The sequence below is a fragment of the Ictidomys tridecemlineatus genome, chromosome 5 (genome assembly GCF_052094955.1).
Source record: "Ictidomys tridecemlineatus isolate mIctTri1 chromosome 5, mIctTri1.hap1, whole genome shotgun sequence".
Classification (NCBI taxonomy): Eukaryota; Metazoa; Chordata; class Mammalia; order Rodentia; family Sciuridae; genus Ictidomys; species Ictidomys tridecemlineatus.
This window is the reverse complement of record NC_135481.1, coordinates 198,886,871-198,905,531: the sequence shown is the minus strand read 5'-3', so window position 1 is coordinate 198,905,531 and position 18,661 is coordinate 198,886,871. Positions and strand designations below refer to the sequence as shown.

Below are 18,661 nucleotides of genomic sequence, written 5' to 3'. Positions count from 1 at the left end.
GCGGCGACGCCGGCAGCGTGGCGGGCGGGGCTGCGGCGGGCGTCCGTGAGTGTGCGCTTTTGAGCGGCGGCGAGAGCTCCGCGCCCCGCCGGCATGAGCTACGACCGCGCCATCACCGTCTTCTCGCCCGACGGCCACCTCTTCCAAGTGGAATACGCGCAGGAGGCCGTCAAGAAGGGCTCGACTGCGGTGAGTACGGGGCCGGGGCGCGGCGGGCGAGCGCCTCCTTGGAGGCGGGCAGCAGCGCGTCTGGGGCGGCGGGCCTGCAGACAGGGCACGGGCGGCGAGGCTGGCGACCAGGAGCGGAGCAGAGCCGCGGGCACGCGCCCATGCCGTGGAGAGCTGGCGACGCCTGGGCGGCGGCCGCGCTTTAGGCCGTTCTGTAGCCTCTGCAGTGGCCTCCGCCGGGCGCCGCAACGCGGGCTGCCGGGCCGCGCGCCGGGCTGGGGCCATCTTGGGGCGCCGGGAGCTGAGGCCCCAGGTGCGCAGGCGGCGTTTTCGCAGCCAGCAGTGGCGGGGACCGCCCCGGCGAGACCCAGGTGGGCGTCCAGAACAAAAGGAGGCTCGGCGGCCTGCGCTGGTATCAGGCCGCTTCCGGGTCCAGCTGCGCCGCGGAAGGCGCACTCTGTCACGCCGAGTTCTGGTCCCAGCGTGGCGCTCTCGCCTCGCCAGTGTTCTTGTTCAGGGATTCAACTGTTCGTCACTATAGGAAACGTCAAATCGTGACTCTTTGGGACACCTGCCAATGTTACTGGCAAACCGTGGGACGATTTTTCTTGTGTTACCTGGTCTTTCAGAGGTTGAGCGGACACATGGTTCTGAATTTTAAGTGTTTCCATCTCCCCAGTTTTTAACCATCTTGAAATTAAAGCCTCAGGTATGTTTGGTGACCTAACAGTCCAAAGGGCTGTGGCAGAGGAACAGGCTAATGCCCACCAGGGACTCCCAGTGCCTGCTCTGCGTGGCCAGCTGCAGCTTGCAAGCTTCTCTTGTTCGCTGCTTGACGCTAAAGGACATTTGAGGAATCACAGGGCAAACTGAAACACACTCCAGGCTGGGGGCCAGATGGACTGGCCAAGACGTTGCTGAGGTGCCCCTAGCATCTGGAAGCCGAGGTCAGGGATGCTACTCCACTGGCCACAGCACTGTACAATCCCACCTGCTGCAGGGCCCTCTATAGCAGGCAGGCTTTGTTGGTCCCAATGTTCCTACACTTGTCTAGATTCAAGGGTCAACTTCAGGTGATTTCCCCTTTGTAATCTACATCCTCCTCTCTGCTGTGCCTGCCAAAAACAGGGTGATGTTGACTTTTCAGTGGGTAGTTGTTGCAAACCAGGAGTTTGTCCTGGCTTAAGTAAAAGTCAGTCCCTGGCTTTGAGGTTTGGAAGGACTAATCCTTGGACTGAAATGAAGTATTCACATGTTACTGGCTAGCTACACTATGCCTAGAACACCACATCAGTATCTAAAAGGCCCAGGTTGCACACCTGGATCCTGGAACCTGCACTAGCTCCACCAGGAGTTGGTCATTAACCCCTAGTTTTCAGGGCCAGGTTCCCTGTGACAGACAAAGAGAGAAAGAGGTGTGGACACACACCTTCCTATGGGGCTGTTGCCCCCAGTCTTTCCAGGGCCCACATTAATATGAGCTCTCATGTTCTGTGCCCAGTAGGATTCTCATGTGGCTTGTGGATTTTTATTACAGGTTGGTGTTCGAGGAAGGGACATTGTTGTTCTTGGTGTGGAAAAGAAATCAGTGGCCAAACTACAAGATGAAAGAACAGTGCGCAAGATCTGTGCTTTGGACGACAATGTCTGCATGGCCTTTGCAGGTATGAGCCCTGCCAGGGCCTTCTCTGGAGTCACGGTGTGCAGCAGAGCTTTGGGGACTAGTTGGGGAGAGGAGCAGTTGGGAGACATATAAACCAGGTTTCTTGGGACCCTTTGCTGGGGTGGGCACAAATGGCCAAATGAATGCAGACACTGCCCAGGTTGGGCTGCTGTGCCGCTTTACATCCAGTTACCTTCCTTGGTCAGTGATCAGGGTGTTATCACCCTGTACCTGTGGCACTGAGGACAGTGCTTTGCCATCACCAGCAACCAATGGGTGGCATTTGTGGAACACCAGCAGTGCATTGCCATGGTCTTAATCCTACCCTCCCTTAGAAGTTCCAATCTAGGAAGATCTGTTGTTTTTCAGTACTGAGGCGTGAGCCCTGGACTTTGAGCATGCTAGACAAGTGCTCTCACCGAGCTACATCCCCAGCCCTAGTATGTTTAAATAGGATCTGATGCACACTATTTTTTTTTTTTTTTTCCGGTGGAAGGGTATACCAGGGGATCAAATCCAGGAGTGCTTAACCACTGGTAACATTCTCAGCCCGTTTTATATATATATATATATATATTTTTTTTTTTTTTTTTTTTTTTTTTTTTAAAGGAGAGAGAGATGGGGCTGGGGATGTGGCTCAAGCGGTAGCGCGCTCGCCTGGTATGCGTGCGGCCCGGGTTCGATCCTCAGCACCACGTACAAAGATGTTGTGTCCGCTGAGAACTAAAAAATAAATGTTGGAAATTCTCTCTCTCCTCTCACTCTCTCTTAAAAAAAAAAAAAAGGAGAGAGAGAATTTTTGAATATTTTTTAGTTCTCGGCGGACACAACATCTTTGTATGTGGTGCTGAGGATCGAACCCAGGTCGCACACATGCCAGGAGAGCACGCTACCTTTTGAGCCACATCCCCAGCCCCCGTTTTATATTTTTTGAGATAAGATTTCTCTAAGTTGCTGACTTTGAACTTGAGATCTTCCTGCCTCAGCTTCCCAAGCAGCTGGGATCATAGGTGTGCGCCACTGTGGCCAGCCCACACAGCTTCTCATGTGTTCCACTTTCTCAGAAGTTTCTGAGGGCTGATTAGTTCCACTGTCCATCACTCAGAAATGCTCTGCTGGGTTTCAGAGGGCAGGTTTTGGAACTTACCTGGGTGGAACAGTGAGTGGCCACTGCAGCAGAAGCTCCTCTGCCTCCATTGCAGGCCTCACTGCCGATGCACGGATAGTCATCAACAGGGCCCGGGTGGAGTGCCAGAGCCACCGGCTGACTGTGGAGGACCCTGTCACCGTGGAGTACATCACCCGCTACATTGCCAGCCTGAAGCAGGTGAGTGCTGCCCTCCTTGTGATGCAGCAGGCACTGTCCTGGAGCGTCCTGTGTGGTGTTACCTCACCCGGACGTCTCCTTCGGTTCCTGGCTTCGTCTGTGTGTGTGCGTGTGTGACTTAAGGCCTCTCCCATTGGGCGGCACTGTTCTGTTGTCCCTTTCTGCTGGAGGCAGTCTGGATTCATGTTTCTGGAGAGAAATAATCGTTTTCATCTTGCCCTTTTGAGCCACCAGTTACCAAGCAGTTGGAAGGGGGCTGGAAGCTCACCAACTCTGGTTCTGAGATGCCATTCATCTGAAAACTAGCATGTGGCAAGAGTGCAAGTCTGCCACAGATAATTTCCAGCAGCCTCAGTTTTATTCCATAATGTAGTTCCAGTCCTGGGTGAGTCTAAGAATGAAATTGCAGAATGGAGAGATGTTGAAAGCTATTAGCTAATTTTGTTTATTAGTTGAATGGCAGATAACCTGGAGGTGGGCTTAAGATGAACATTTAATCCTTACACTAAGCACAGTTGTTTGGGATGTCACATGAATTTTCTCATGGTTGACAACACTACCTTCTTTCCCTGCCAGCGTTATACACAGAGCAATGGGCGCAGACCGTTCGGCATCTCCGCCCTCATTGTGGGTTTCGACTTTGATGGCACCCCCAGACTCTATCAGACTGACCCATCAGGCACATACCATGCCTGGAAGGTGAGTCCAGGACAAAGTAAAGGGAGGGACTAAAGTCCTTGGGGAGGTACTGGGCCTCTTGCCAGTGAACAAGCAGCAGTGTAAGTTACCTTAGTCCTAAGTGAACAATCTGTTTCATGAAATGTTACTGATGTGAATGAAAGTAAAAAGTTCACTCAATAGCAAAGGACACCAAGATTCAAGGATGTATGGCATAAATTTAAACTTCCCAGTCTCAATAATAAAATGGAATATAATTCCATTCATAACATTACCAGTTTCTCTTAATAATTAAAAGTATAATCCCTTATTGTAATAAGAATTAGCACCAATCCGGGGTTGTGGCTCAGCAATAGAGCGCTCACCTATCACGTGTCAGGGCTGGGTTCAATCCTCAGTCCCACATAAAATAAAGGTATTGTGTTGAACTATAACTTAAAACATTTTTTTAAAAAATAGCACCAATTCTAAATCGTGTGTGTGTGTGCGCGCACACACAGCTATTAGGCCCCAAGTCTAGGGCTGTCATCTCATGCACTGCTACAGAGCAAATAGCACAGCTGGAGCAGAAGACAGGGGTGGCTCTGGTTGTGCCTTGTGAGCCCACACTTGTCTGTTTCAGGCCAATGCCATAGGCCGGGGTGCCAAGTCAGTGCGCGAGTTCCTGGAGAAGAACTATACCGATGAGGCCATCGAGACAGACGATCTGACCATCAAGCTGGTGATCAAGGCCCTCCTGGAAGTAAGTGTGCCTGGGCAAGATGGAGAAAGAGCATGTGTGACAACAGCCCATGGCAGTGCTGGATGGTTGGGAGTTGTCCAGCTGCCATGCACCACAGAGCCCTGGGAAAGTGCCATCATCTGCTTCTTCATAGAGCAGGGGTAGTCATGGCTCACCCAGGAATACAGAGCATGAGAAGCAGGAAGACAGAAGCCCAGTCATCGGGCTGTGGACTCTGTACTACAGAGGTCACTTGGCCTCCCAGAGGCTTGGGTTGCTAAGTTAAGAGATCCAGAGTAGGGGCTAGGGATCTATCAAGAACTCACAGGCTCCATCAAGACTTTGAAGGCAAAGCCAAAAGCCAGGCCCGGAGTTAGGCATTGCGCTTCCCAGTGGCCACTGCTGCCTGTCCAAGGAGGGCTGCCAGGATTGCCACTGTGTTCTTGAGGGCAGAGGTGTCTTAACATTCCTGTCTTTCCCTTCAAGGTGGTCCAATCAGGTGGCAAAAACATTGAACTTGCTGTCATGAGGAGAGATCAGCCCCTTAAGGTAATCCTCAAGTCGTCATCTTGATTTGATCATGTGGTCTGAGCTGGAATCTGGAGAGCAGATTCAGTTCAGACCCTCTCCTGTGTAAAATCATAGAAAGACCCCGTGGTATTTCCTTCTGGAGGGTCACTTCCTCCTGAGGCCATCATGCTGTGGCTTCAGCTGCTCCAATGTCCAAGGCTCCACGCAGTCTGAACACTTTTCCACTTGCTTCCATGGTTCCCAATGGTATTTATGTGTTCTCTTGGTGTATTGAGGCTGCCAAGTGCAACTTTGTTTTTTAACACCTCAGGCAAATGTCACCCTAGTTCCTTGAAGCCCTTCTCCAAAAGGGCTGTGGAATGGCTGCAGCACAAACCAGGCTGCACTGCCCGAACCAGCTAGTATTTTGTACCTTGTGCAACCTGGGGGTTAAACATGTTTCTGAAGATTTAAAAAATCCTATGTTGTAGATTCTCAATCCTGAAGAAATTGAGAAATACGTTGCTGAAATTGAAAAAGAAAAAGAAGAAAATGAAAAGAAGAAACAAAAGAAAGCATCGTGATGAAGAAATCTCTCTTGCTTAGAACAGCTTTTAAACTTGGTCACTGATGAGTCTCTGTGGGCGTTTCCATTCATCCACCTGTCTGGGATGTCAAGAGTACCCAATAAACTTCCGTATTTTTTAGCCTTTGCTTGTGAAGAGAGCATGGATCTTTTTAGGTGTGATCATACTAGCTCTTTAAGAAGATGGGGTCTTTCCCCCTTGTTTTGGGAATCTGTGTACTTGCTTTTTACGCACTTACTTTTCTGTCCCTTGTTGCCGGGCTCCTAACAAGCCAGGGTTCGCCTCTGGGGGTTCAATACAATTTTCCATTTCCTTCCAGGCAATGAGTTGCTATATTCAAAATTAGTTTTTTCTTTCGGCTTTTAATGGATTTGTCTGCCTCCCGTTTTCTACCTACCTGTTCCCCTCTCTCAAGTTTTAGCCAAAAAAAACCCTTCTTGGCCTTTGGGTCCTGGGCTACTCCAGGCATGTGCTGCTGCCTCCCTCAGCCCCCAGCTGCCCTCTCTGGCTTGCAGTATATGCTATCCTCTAAAACAGACTCAGGAGATCACTTTTAAGCTCAGCATAAAAATGTGTAATTTGTCAAAATGACTGTCAACTGGATTAACAGCAAGGCTACTTCAGGTGGTAAGCAGCCTTTACATCCACCAGCAGCACAGTCCAGCTGCTGAGCTGCACAGGTCAGAATGAGGGCTGTGGCCCCTGGCATCTACCATACACACTGAAAAGAACTAGGCATTGGGTTACTTCCCTCCACTGCCACCACCAAAACAGAAGGCTGCCTGCTGCCAGTTCCTGCTCTAGAGCCTAAGTAGAGCATAGGCAGGTACCATAAGGGAAAGCCAAATTCAGCTGTCCCTTCTGGTCCTCTGAGCACTGCTTTTAGAGTCACCTGGAAACCCGTGATACTGAAGTAAATAGGCTGCTTTTAGCCTAAACTTGTGTGTATGCAGATTCTAGACAGCAGGGCCACTCATCCCAGAAAGGCCGCCAACAAGAGAATCCAGGCCTATCTCACTGCACTTCAGCAGGGTCTCTCCTTCCTCGGGCACTATATGGAATCAATTCCCCCAAATCCTACCACCCCAAGTGTACTCTAGGGTTGAATAGCACCTGCCTCTGGGTGGGCCCTGGATATGCTGCAGAGGTTGTTAGGCAGCACAGAAAAAAGTTTTAAGGGTTTGCATATTTATTTATAATTACAATTTACATTTCCCAAACAAAGCAGTGCCAATGCTATGTTCTACTTCTCAGCCATGAAGTCCTACAAAAATAAACCCAAGCATTTATAATGACTTAATACAGAACTAAAGCCTTCATAGCTATTTAAAGGGGTTTAGTTACCAAGGTGCTTATTTTCAACAAAATGCCCTGTCAATCAGAAGGATGCATGCTTACACTGGAGGTCTGACACATCTTACTCATGCAACGAATTTATATTCCCCACCCTCCCTCCACCCACCTTTAAAACAAACACACAAGAACTATTTACAATCCAGAGGAAAAAAGGTCAACTGACCTTGCAAAAAAAGACTGGCTCATTTCCAAGTGGATGAGGACAAGAGTCCAACACTGACCTGGGTCAGAGGCTGGTAAGGACAGGATAAGAGAGCCAGGGGAACATTGTATGGGGTGGCTCAGGGCTTCAACCCTTGGCCTCAGTGCCTGTGGAAGCCAGGCTCTGCATAGGTAATGTTCAGGGTCCCTTCCCAGTACCACCAAGTCCACCACCCTCTGCCAGCCCCCAACCCTAACAACATCACTCCGCTTTGTTACACAACATGATCCATGGGATATCCCTTTCCCTGCCTTTGCCCCACCCACGCACATGTCCGGCCCACCCTGTGCTGGCCCTGCCAGGCTCCTGAGACCCTACCAATGATGGTGGGGTGGGGGGGGGTGCCAGGCCAGCAGCACCAGGGGCCAGATGGGTTACAGAAATGTACTTGGCCGCATGTGCCAAATGAGATTTGGTTCCACTTTAAAAGTCAAAGCTGTCATAAAAAAAGAAAATCACAAAGTGAGGATCAAACCTTCACTATAGAAAATGCCAAAACCTTAGAATTAGGCTATGCGCAACCAAAAAGGAAACGTAGGTCAAGATACCTCAAAGAGGTTACCCATGAATACTTCCCAAAAAACAAGTGGTTTTAACTCAGACCACGTCTAAGTTCAGTTAAGTCCAAAACGTAAGTAGCAGTATGGGAATTTTCCAACTCAGTAAACGGGACCCACTCCTTCCCTGTTCAGTGCAGAGCATTTCTGTGGTGTCCTTGCCGTCACTTCTGTGCTCTTCAGCAGGAGCCTGCAAAAGAGGACAGAAAATGAGCATATCCACACCAACTGTTACACAGCTGCTCAGTATCAGCAGGGACTGCTGCCTGACCAGTAACGGGCCACTCAACCCTATTCCCTCCCTGGGACCGCCCACTGTCCTATCAGGGCCCCCTCCAAGTAGCACACTGAAGACTGAGAGTCAGTGAGTGGCAGGAAGCCCTGGTTCCTCCAAATGCCACCTGGTTGGGGTGGGTCAGTACCAGTCACCATACAGGGACACTGCCCAGACCCAGGAGTGCACACAATCCCTGGGGCCTCCCTAACAGGTTCTGACTCCGTGCAGGGCTAGGCTGGACTAGGGCATCATGCCAGAGCCCAGTGGCAAGCACAGAGCCCTCACTAGACTCCACCATGGTCCTTGCCCTCCCACACCCATGATCTCAGGTGGATGAAGTGGGCCCAGGTTTGGCAGACCTGGGTCAGACCTGACTCTCGCTGTTTCTAGGAGACCCTGGGTGACTCTGAGGGCTGAGGCCATCAGTTGGGCCTGACACCTTCAGGATGCTCTTCTTGTGGGAAGACAGAAAGCCCACCTACTCTCCAGCACCTCTGCTCTGGCAGGTACACCCGTCCCAGTGCCTCCCACCCAAGGATCCAGAAGGTTCCCACACTCACTCAGGCTGCATCTTCACACCCTGCCAGTCCCAGCTCTGTGGGAAGTCGGGTTGCGCCGGGTTGTCCCGTTGCCCCTTCCTCCACGGAACCCACCACGGGAACTACGACCGCGGAGGAACCTCCCTGACACACCAAAGGTCTCCGTGTTGAGCTTCCTCTCTTCAGCCCATGTTGTACGCCTGGAACTGGACCAGAGATAAGGTGTGTGGAATCCTGATGACAGCAGGTAACAACTCAAGCTCCATCCTCGTAACAGCCCAGGGAAGAACCACAAGCTGTTGCTGGAGCCATTACAGAGGTGGAGGGAACAGGTTAGGCCTGGAGATGAAGACCACTGCAACCATCTTCCTGAGCACTAGACTGCTCAAGACCTACCTTTCATCAACAAGGCTAAGCAGGTTGCCACCAGTGGGTGACAAAGGAAGCCTTCTCTCCACTGATTGCTGGGCAGGGAGAGAAGCTTGGGCACCCAGGCCCCATGCAGACCTCAGACCAAAACAGGAGATACAGACTCCTCCAGACTCAGGTTTCTACTAGAAGGATATGAGTGGAGAGGGGCAGGGCTGGATGGAGCAAGAATGGTGCATGTGCTTCTGGGGGTGATAGCAGATGGCATCACAGCTCTCACACATCATGCTGCCCAAACATTTGGGAGCATAACTCCCATGTACAACCATGTGCCCAGTGCAGCCAAAATGTTGGCAGACAGCCAGCTAGTTCCTGCCCTTCAGTCTAGAAGCCTGCTGCATCCACAGGTTTCTTGTTTGAAAATGACACTGTTCTTCACGTACCCAAGCCAAGACACGTGGGAGTCATTCTGGACTCTCCATGCTCTGTAAGTGCCATCCTCAAAACACACTGTGTCCAGCCTTCCCACCACATACAGCCCAGTATTCCAAGAATCTGCACTCCTGCTGAGCCAGCCACCTTGTCCACCTAGCCTCATAGTGGCCCATTCTGGGCCACTCTCATCAACATGCTATATTGTCGCATGTCACTCCTGGAAGGTTGCCCACAGGATCATAACAAAGCCAACATCATTACTGTGACCTACAACACCCTACCTGAACTCCTACAACACCCTCCAACCCAGCCCCACAGAGACACATAGACCTTCACTCACCCGTGGCTACCCTCCCACCCAGCCCTGCCCACCCTCCACTGCTGGGCTCCTACGTGTCCTCTGTTCATGTTTTGTGCATCTCCACTTGCATGCTCCCCCAGTGGAGTGTGAGCATGTGCCAGGGCCACTCAATTTTGCCTGCTGCCACTCTTGAATGCCTGGGAACATTCCTGGTGCTCAACCTGCAGGACACATGGATCTGGGTTTCCACACCATGCTTAATCTACAGATTGCCCACATAGTCCAGAACATTTACCCAAGGTACTAAAGACGATCACACACGTGAAACATGGTCACTGGTGGCCAACACCAAGGGAAAGAACATCACGGTCAGAACACTAGCCAGGCCACTGACACCAGCAAGCAGCCCAGCAAGAACACTGAATATGGACAGGAAACCTAGTGACCAGGGGCCTGACCTCAGTGAGTTCCCCTGTGGCTGGATGATTGCCAGAATTTCTTGCACCACATCCTGGATGGCTGAGAGAGACAACTGGGGACTCTAGCATCTATTACATAGAAATGCAAGCTCCTAGGGCATGTGCCCTGAATTCAAGGCTGTAGGTTAGGTCTTCAGGTGGAGACTGCAGAGTCTGTGCTTCTGAGACATGCATGCAGTGATGACCTTCTCCACCAGTCCACGGAGGCCTCACCTGGTCTTGAGTTCAGAGGAGATGTTGTCAAAGAATGACTTGGATTTATCGTAGTAGCAGTTGGGCCCCAGGAGGTCTTCTTCAGCAGGAGTTTCATCACTCTGAGTCACCACAGCTGGGTCCTTCTCTTCCCCCTTCTCAGCTTTGTCCTCTACAAAGAGAAGTAGAGCACACAAAGGTGCAGAAGCAAACCACAACCCCCCTCCAAGGAGGTCTCTCTCCAGGGGTCCATTCAGCAGCCCACACCATGTGTCTGTGTCATAATAAGCAGAGACCTCTTTTTACCAACAGTCAGAACAACTGTCTCCCCCTCTCACCCTCAAACACTTCCTTATCTCATTAATTCTTTGTTAATTCCAGTTTCCAGACTGGTCAGCACCCCAGCTGGCTTCCCAGATCACCTCAATCTTTTCATAGCACACTCTAGGGATACGTCCAGGGAGTAGTAACTTTTATGCAAATCAGACCTTTAAAATTCAGCTTCTTCTTGAATTCTTTATCAAGCTCCTCTCGGTTAAACTGAGCATTTGCACTCTCGAAATCGAAGTCACCTTCAAACTTGATCGTGTTCTCTTTGACATTAGTTGGACGGTTTTGCCCCCTGGAGCGATTTCTTGTTCGCCGGTTGCCTACAAGGAAGGACAGCAATGGCTGAAGTAAACCGCCATCCAATGTTTCCAGCAGGACTTCAAATACAGCTTCCAAGCACAAGCAGACAAGAGGGGCAGCATCCACGAGGACAAGCAAAATGTGGCCTGTTGCTCATGGCTCCCAAACTTGGGTGGCCACAGGTGTTACCTGACCGCCTCCTTTGAGGTCTTCGGTTCTCGTCATTCACCTGCCCTTGAGTGTGCACAGCTGCCGGTGGGACTACATCTGAGGCGCAAAGGGAAGAGTAAGGCAAAGCTCCAGCAGAAGCCAGAAACCAGCCACCAAAGCAGGGCACCACCACTGCCTGGGGCCCCATGGAAGGAAGTCTGCCATATGGGCCTGTCCAAAAGCATGTGGGGCTTAGGATAGGAGAGGAGTTTAATGCTTTAAAAAATAACCCAGAAAATAGTGTGCCACTGTGAACACAGCAAACTGCAGGGGAGGAAGAACTCAAGTACCGCCAGTGGTCTTGCTGCTTGGCTGGGCCTGGCGACCGTTGAGTTGCGTCCCTGTGGTGCCCTTGCCAGGTAACAACTTCTTGGCATTCAGGTTATCGACAGAGCCAGTCTGGACAGCCTGTTCCACCATGGGGCTCTTGCCAACAGGGGCAGAAGGAAAGCCAGCTCCTGAATTGAGGAGAGGAAGAGGGTTTACAAATAGAGAAGAAAAGCCTTACACCTCTAGTCACTTCTTTTCTGGCTGACAATCAGGCAGGAAAGGGCAACTGCCCAGAGAGGGTCCAAGCCCAGGCCAAGCTTCCCCAGACTGGGCCGCTCCCTAAGGAACAGCTTTCTAGAACCACACAAACTCTAACCCCAAAGGGGCTCAAATAGCCCTAAGATGATGAATTTCAGGATTCAACAATCTGTTTCATTCCAGTCCACACCCGAGTAGAACCAGCTGGGGTCTTCTAGCAAGTGCAGTGGTCAAACTTCAAAGTTAAATTCTAGAATACTGTCATTTTTGCTTATAAGATAATAAAAAAATAGGATGAAGAGGGAAGAGCTGACCACAGTTGTCAGCCTGCAGCTTCACAAGAGTACAGGCTCCTCATAAAACAAGAAGGGCACCCTGGTGGCCTCAGTAAGGGCTATTCTTAGAGTACTACCCGAGATACATCTCAAAACCAAGCCTCAGTGGTGGTCCTGATGCAGGGGATGTCATCTGAACCTGGTAGAGGGTGTGCAAAAGGCCACCTGCCCAGACTGCCTCTTCCCACTCCTCTCCCAGGTTCCAGGATCTGTGGGAAGTGTTAAAGAGAGCACCTGGGGACTGAGTGGAAGTGGTCAAAGATGAGACAGAAAAATAAGTCCTAACCACAGGGTAACCACTGTCAGAGGGGCAGCCCAACACAGATGAAGAAGGGATACACCCTAACTTTGTATACTGGACTGATGTTATGGAAATCAGTGTAGAAAAGTTCTTGTAGCCAAATCAAGAGTAGCCCTCACAGGGCAGGCATCGGAAGGTCCTCTCTGACAAGAACTAATCTGGACCACTTTCACTGGCTTATCATCACACAGGAATGGATAGGGCAAGAACTTTGGGCATATTTGCCTTTTAGAAAATTGAACCAGTTAAAACAATCTATCTGCCCTTTGGGTAGTTTTATGTAAATATTCCTGAGAAAAATCAGAGTACAAAGTGTTTAAGTGGAAAAAATATGACTGCTCTCAGACATATGCAGAACTTAAAAGCAACATATCTAACAGACTGACATTGCTTGTGTGGCCAAACAAGAGCATAGACAGTTTCTTGGACCAAGTATGGATGATGGTAAAGGCTTGAGCCTGTGGCAATGCACATGAAGCATAGGTAAAACAGATGTGTAAGAAAACAGTGAAAGTGAAGTTCAGAACTTGAGGTAAGTGAGAACATCAGGAAACTCTAAAAATACCATAGCATTGCTGTCTTAGCAGACAGGTGGACACTACATTGACAAGGTGGCCTTCAGGACAATACCCAGCAGCTGGCCATAGAGCTGATCATCACTGAGCTCCCATCCTGAACATGCTGAAGGATGACTTGTGTTTGTGAAGTGGCTGGGGAACTCCGCTGCAGCAGTCTAGAACATGATTAGGTCCCAGCAAACCCCCAAGGAAACAGCTTTGTATTCAAAGGAAGTTTCCCAAGCATGATGTTTGGGGCAGGTCAAAACAAACTCTAGACCCAGGCAGTGTGAACCAAGGGCTCCTTATCTAAAAATAAAAAATAAAAAGGGCTGGGGAGGTGGCTCAGTGGTGTGCCTCTGGTTCAATTCCCAGCACCAAAAGGAAAAAAAAAAGCTATAAAACTGGTAGTTATGAACCACATTTTGGGCTGTTTAAGCAGTATCACTGCTCCCTAGGCCTAGCAAACGATCTACGGCTTCTGTCATTCTGGCTCTCATTTTACCCCCTTGCACTCAGAATGGTCTGCAAGACAGCATGCAGTTAGTTCTCCAAACTGCTGTTACCCTTGGAAGTGAGCTGAGGTGGCTCTGAGGACATGTCAAGCTCTGAAACAGGCTGTGGAGATGGAGAAGAACTAGGGCTGGAAGCAGCGGCTGAGGCTGGAGGGCTTACCAACTTCTCTAAAGGAAGAGAAAGGAGAAAAGAGCAAAGAGAAAGCACACAAATAAGTCAGGACATACTTATCTTGTGTCTAGCAAACTTGGGAAGAGCCAAGCAGACTCTCATAGGACACTTTGCTCATACACACACATTTTAGAAACAGTAAGCTGGGCTGAGAAATCACCTGTCACATGAGGAACAGCAATCAAGACAAACAAGTAACCCACAGAATTGATCTGGGTCTAATTAATGCTCCCTGCCTCCCACTGGGGTCCAAGCAAAGACTGCTAGTGCCATGTTCTGGACACAAGCTGCAGAGCTAGAGCCAGGCCAAGGCCAAGGACAAGACCACGCTCACTCTCAACATGGAAAACAGACTCTTTACTCTAGGACTAGTCAACCTTGGTTAAAACCATTTTGAGTAGGACCCTTATGGCAGAATAACAAAAAGATTTAACAGGAAAATAGGATATTATATTTACAGGCTCACAGATGTGCAAACATCTAGAAGTCCTACATGAGTACACGTGTCAGCACTCCTCCTTCCAGGCAGGTGTACCAGGACTTCCACGCAGACCCAGGCTGATGTTCCAGATCAATTCTGACCTGGTCCATTGAGTCCAAGACCCACAATGCCCACTCTCACTCAGCTGGACAGCTACCAGATACTGGAGAGCCGAAGCTGCACAGGGGAGACTCATCCAGCATGTGCTACAATAAGTAGTCTAGGAGCTGAACATGACAAGAGGACATGCCCCACCCTTAGACCTGTCACTGTACTTCCTGGTGATCATAAGCAGGGTAGTTCAGGAGACAGAAACTATTACTCACCTAGACCTAAGGACGCAGCATACTGCTGGCTGAGCAGGGAGCTGGCTGCCAGCTGGCCGTAGGGCGGCATCCCTCTGAAGGGGCTGTAAGGCACATGCGGCTGGAAGGGCGAGGCGGAGGCAGAGCCCAGAGAAGACTGAACAACGAGACACACCGGTAAGAGAGGTGCAAGGCCATCCTGATACCCTGCAAGTCTGCTCAGAGCACCTGCTCAGGAGGGAAGCGCCAGTTCTGTCACCTGTACTGCTGACATGCTGAGTGGTCCTGGGGGAGTTTTCAGTAGGGTCAAAGCTGCCTTTTTCCAACCAGTTGCACCTGTCCATGTAACACTATCATGAATTTCTCCTAACTTAATTAAAACCCTCCGACAACTCCTCTCTGTCACTGGTGGAATCTAGCCTCTCTAACAAGAGAAAGTACCACCCTCAATTCCAGACATATCCCTGCAGAGGTGCTTCCATTTCCCAACATCTGTCTTTGCTCTGAACCCCAAGCCTCCGAGAGGACGGCTGCTAGTCTGAGGACTGACCTTTCCCCATGCCCTTCACCTGGCTATTTCCTCTTTGCCCCTTGAGCCTGGCTCAAACATACATTCTTCTTTCCAAGTCCCTGAGAACCCTCCGTCCAAACTTCAGAAGCCTGGCCTGAAGAGCTCCTCCAAAGCCCACCCTGCCTTCTCCTACCTTCCAGGTGCACCCTCGACTCAGAACCCAGTGCATCCTGAATCCCAAAGGAGCCAACAAATGTTTAAACTTACAAGTAAATATTAATCTGGGCCCCCTGGTAATCCTGAGTCACAACCTAAAAGGCTGGAATGTGGCTTAAGACTTACAAATTTGGGGTTCCACTGTTTTCCCGACAAGCATCCCATGCCACTCAGGGCTTGATTACACTATGTCCAGGCAAAACCCCAGAAGTAGCACCTCTTCACATCACACACACACACACACACACACACACACACACACACAGTGAGTCACAGGCCTCCTACCCAGGGGTCATGCCACACAGAACACACTACCTACTATATGCTGCGTGAATTAATGCTTTTCATAGGAACATCAAGCACTAGATGAAAATGAGACCACTTTTTACTAAAGAGTCATTTCTCAATTTGAGCACTCTAGTCAAACATTCCAGGAGAAGCCAGCTCCCTTAGAAACGGTATCATGTGGAAATACAGTGACACACATACCTGAACAATGGCAGGATCCTGAGGGAGAGTGTGCTGAGCTTTCGGAGGTTCACACACAGTGATATCTTTGATGTCACTTCCCCGGAAAATGATGTACTCGTAAATTTCCTCTCTTGGGGGAGCAGGCCTATCTGTAGGACGATCTTCGGTACCAAAGGATCTCACTTAAGGATGGAAAAAAAGGAAGGGTTGTCACCCTTTGCCAAGTCCATTTTATCAATCCTCTGTCACTACAGCCCTATATAGTTCCTGGGCCTGACAGAAGATAAGGGCCTCTGCCCTGAGCACCATCCCAACACAATACCCAAATTTACAATTCAACAGCTACTTAATCCCTTTAAGAGGGTCCCATCAATGAAAGTCCAAAAAGACAGTGGTTCCTAACTGACAAAAAGAATTTCAAAACAAAGTCTCACATAACTGACAAAAAGAATTTCAAAACAAAGTCTCACAAAGATTCATATGCTCCAGTGTAAACACATGGATACACAGAACTTTCTGCTTTGCAAAACCTCCCTGGTTCACATCTGCCTTTGCAGATGAAACCATCAGCTGTTTTGTGCTCAAGGTCTCACCACACTCTGCAGCTGCAAAGGAAGTTTTCTTAGGTGAGGACCCAGGAGAGTGTCACCCTTACCCGTCTGCATACATCCAATCTAAGGGAACATCATAAAAAAAGAGGAGAAAAAAGACCTAAAACTGGGATCCCTAACAATAGCTTCATGAATCCCCAACAGGGTCCAAGAACCCTATCACACTTCTACTCTGTATGGCTCTAGGGCCAGACTGGGCTTGGAAGCAGGATCTATCTAATAGGGAGGGCAACTCCTACTGGAGGGCCTACTCTTACCTCAGTTTCTATAACTGGGATCTTGTGTCAAAATAAGTACCATACCAAGAGCTCAAACGAACAAAAAGACTTGGAACACCCTGCTGTTTCCTGCAGTGTTACCCTGTGTGCCCAAGTTTGCACATCAGGGTTCAAAAAGAAACATGTCTAGGATTTGGGACAATTGCACCCTGAGTCATGGGTGACCCAGGCCAGCTTCAGACAGGTCTCAGCACTTGGCACCAGGACCGGAGGGCCTAACACCAGGCACACAGCACACCGCGGGCTGCTGCAGAGCTGGCCGTGCTGGCTTTCCTCCAGGAGGCAGGGGAACCCGCTCCCGTCCTCTAGAGGATGAAGACAAAGAGGCCCTGGGCCCGCATTGCCAGCACTGGCATGTGGGTTCTGGACCTCTCTAGTCACAACAAGCACCCTCAAGTCAGCCAGCACCTACAGACAGCTGTCACAAAAGGACAGCTCAGTGGGGCCCACAGTAAAATCAGTCGGTTCAGGCACCCTATGCCAACAGATGCTCCACAGGAACCGGTGGACCCAGCTGGATAAAGCGTTCCAGGAGAAAAGATGCGCGGGTTCTTTTCACCCCGCCCCCACCCTGCCTTCTGGGGAGGCCTGGGAGACACGGCACCTGGTCCCTGCTGAACAGTCCCCACACACAGGTGAAGAAGAACCACAGCTATCGGAGCCGCCCATCCCGCAACACCTGCAGGACCGGCTGCATGGAGAGGGCGGCGCCACAAAAACCATTGTGCGGGGGCGGGAACCTGGCGAGGCCTGGAGGGGCGTCCCAGGGCGGAGACGGGGTTCCGGGCGCGGGGCGTTCAGGGTGGGGGAGGGGCTCGGGAGCGTCCCGGGAGGAAGGGGCGTCCCCAGTGAGCGCGGGGGCCATCCCGGAGTGGAGACCGGGCTCCGGGCCGGGGAATGGGGGACGCCCCAGGGTGGGGGCGGGGCCCGGGGAGCATCCCGGGTGGAGCCGGGGGTCCAGGCACGAGGAGCGACACGGCGTGGAACCCGGGTTTGGGGGGGGGGTCCCATAGTGGGGGCGGGGCGCGGGGAGCGTCCCGGGGTGGAGACCAGGTGGGGGCGGCGTCCCAGAGTGGGGGCGGGGAGCCGGGGAGCCCGGGGTCCCGGCACGGGGAGCGTCCCGCGGTGGGGGCCGGGGTCTGGGCGCGGGACCGGCCCGGGGCTGTTGGCGGCGGTTGGGCGCGCGGGGCGGGCCGCTACCTTTGGCGAGCGCCACGGTGGAGTTGTCGGTGTCGATGGTGTAGAGAATGCCCTCGTAGCGGATCTGCGCCTTGGAAATGAGGCTGATCTTGCTGCCCAGATACGGGGTGCCCGAGGAGCCGCTCATGGCGGCGGCCGCCGGGCGCGGAGGACGAGCGCCGGGCCCGGCCCGCTCCGCCCCGCGCGGTCGCCGCGCCGCCCGCTCCTGCGATGCTCCGCGCCGCCGGGGCGCTTCCCGCTGCGCCCAAGGGGCTTGCGGGCCGCGAGCGAGCGAGCTAGCGGAGCGGGGCGCGCCTCCAGGCTCTGAGGCAAGCGGGGGAGGAGCGACGCCTCAGCCACATCCGGGGCCCCGCGCCGCCACGCGCCGCCCCCGCACGCTGGCCGCCCATTGGTTCGCCGCGCCCGCCGCCCTTTAAATATGGCCGCGCCGCCGGCCACCGTGGGGGCGGGCTCGCGCGCCGCGCCTGCGCAGCAGGGTGCCGCCGGCCGGGGGCGGGCCTCTCCTGCAGCCCACGCCCCCGGCAGCCGGCTCCCGGCGGACCCCGCGCGCAACTGGGGCCACAGTACACAGTGGGCTGGGTAGTATGCGCGTGCGCGGCGAGGACGGCCGGCAGCTGTTTGCTGCGGACCGGGGATGGTCCGGCCCGCGCGGCGGGCGGAGCTTGGCTTCTCCAGGGCCCGCCCCGGGGCACGGGCTGGGCGGGCGGCCGGGCTTAGTTCCCCGCCCTCGGCTTCCCTTCCAGCAGAATCTAGGCTCGCAGGCGCCCTTGCGCTGGGCTGCGTGAGCCCCGACCCTCATTCCGACGACGGCGAGAGGGGAGGAAGGTGCAGTCGGACCTGGCGGCCCTTGGGTCCGTTCGCCCTTAAATCGAACTCGCGGTGCGCGCCACAGGAAGCCGCCCCTCCTGCCCGACCTGCGGAGCGGTCTGGCCCTTAAAATAAACCCTGACTCGCGCCCCCCACACACACCCCGCCTCCG

The 18,661-nt window shown here is 52.2% G+C and overlaps 2 protein-coding genes across 5 annotated transcripts; one reads left to right on the top strand and one right to left on the bottom strand.

Moving 5' to 3' along the window:
- Positions 1-10: 10 nt before the first annotated feature.
- On the top strand, positions 11-5,777 carry Psma7 (proteasome 20S subunit alpha 7). Its single transcript, XM_078052098.1, has 7 exons — positions 11-189; positions 1,706-1,832; positions 3,034-3,158; positions 3,735-3,857; positions 4,459-4,578; positions 5,044-5,106; positions 5,559-5,777. The coding sequence occupies exons 1-7, from the start codon at positions 94-96 to the stop codon at positions 5,649-5,651; spliced, it is 747 nt and encodes a 248-aa protein (XP_077908224.1). The 5' UTR covers positions 11-93; the 3' UTR covers positions 5,652-5,777.
- A 1,048-nt stretch (positions 5,778-6,825) lies between these two features.
- On the bottom strand, positions 6,826-18,000 carry Lsm14b (LSM family member 14B). 4 transcript variants are annotated; one of them, XM_078052094.1, is made up of 10 exons: positions 17,683-17,996; positions 15,612-15,775; positions 14,417-14,552; positions 13,489-13,605; positions 11,492-11,659; positions 11,181-11,258; positions 10,850-11,011; positions 10,383-10,533; positions 8,607-8,791; positions 6,826-7,959 (listed from the first exon to the last, which is right to left on the bottom strand). In XM_078052094.1, exons 1-9 carry the CDS (start codon positions 17,807-17,809, stop codon positions 8,620-8,622), a joined length of 1,275 nt encoding a protein of 424 aa, XP_077908220.1. In that variant the 5' UTR covers positions 17,810-17,996; the 3' UTR covers positions 6,826-7,959; positions 8,607-8,619. The 4 variants fall into 4 exon arrangements, with proteins under 4 accessions (XP_077908220.1, XP_077908221.1, XP_077908222.1 ...); XM_078052095.1 differs by lacking the exon at positions 11,181-11,258 and having other exon boundaries at positions 17,683-17,999; XM_078052096.1 differs by lacking the exon at positions 13,489-13,605 and having other exon boundaries at positions 17,683-17,997.
- Positions 18,001-18,661: the final 661 nt, after the last annotated feature.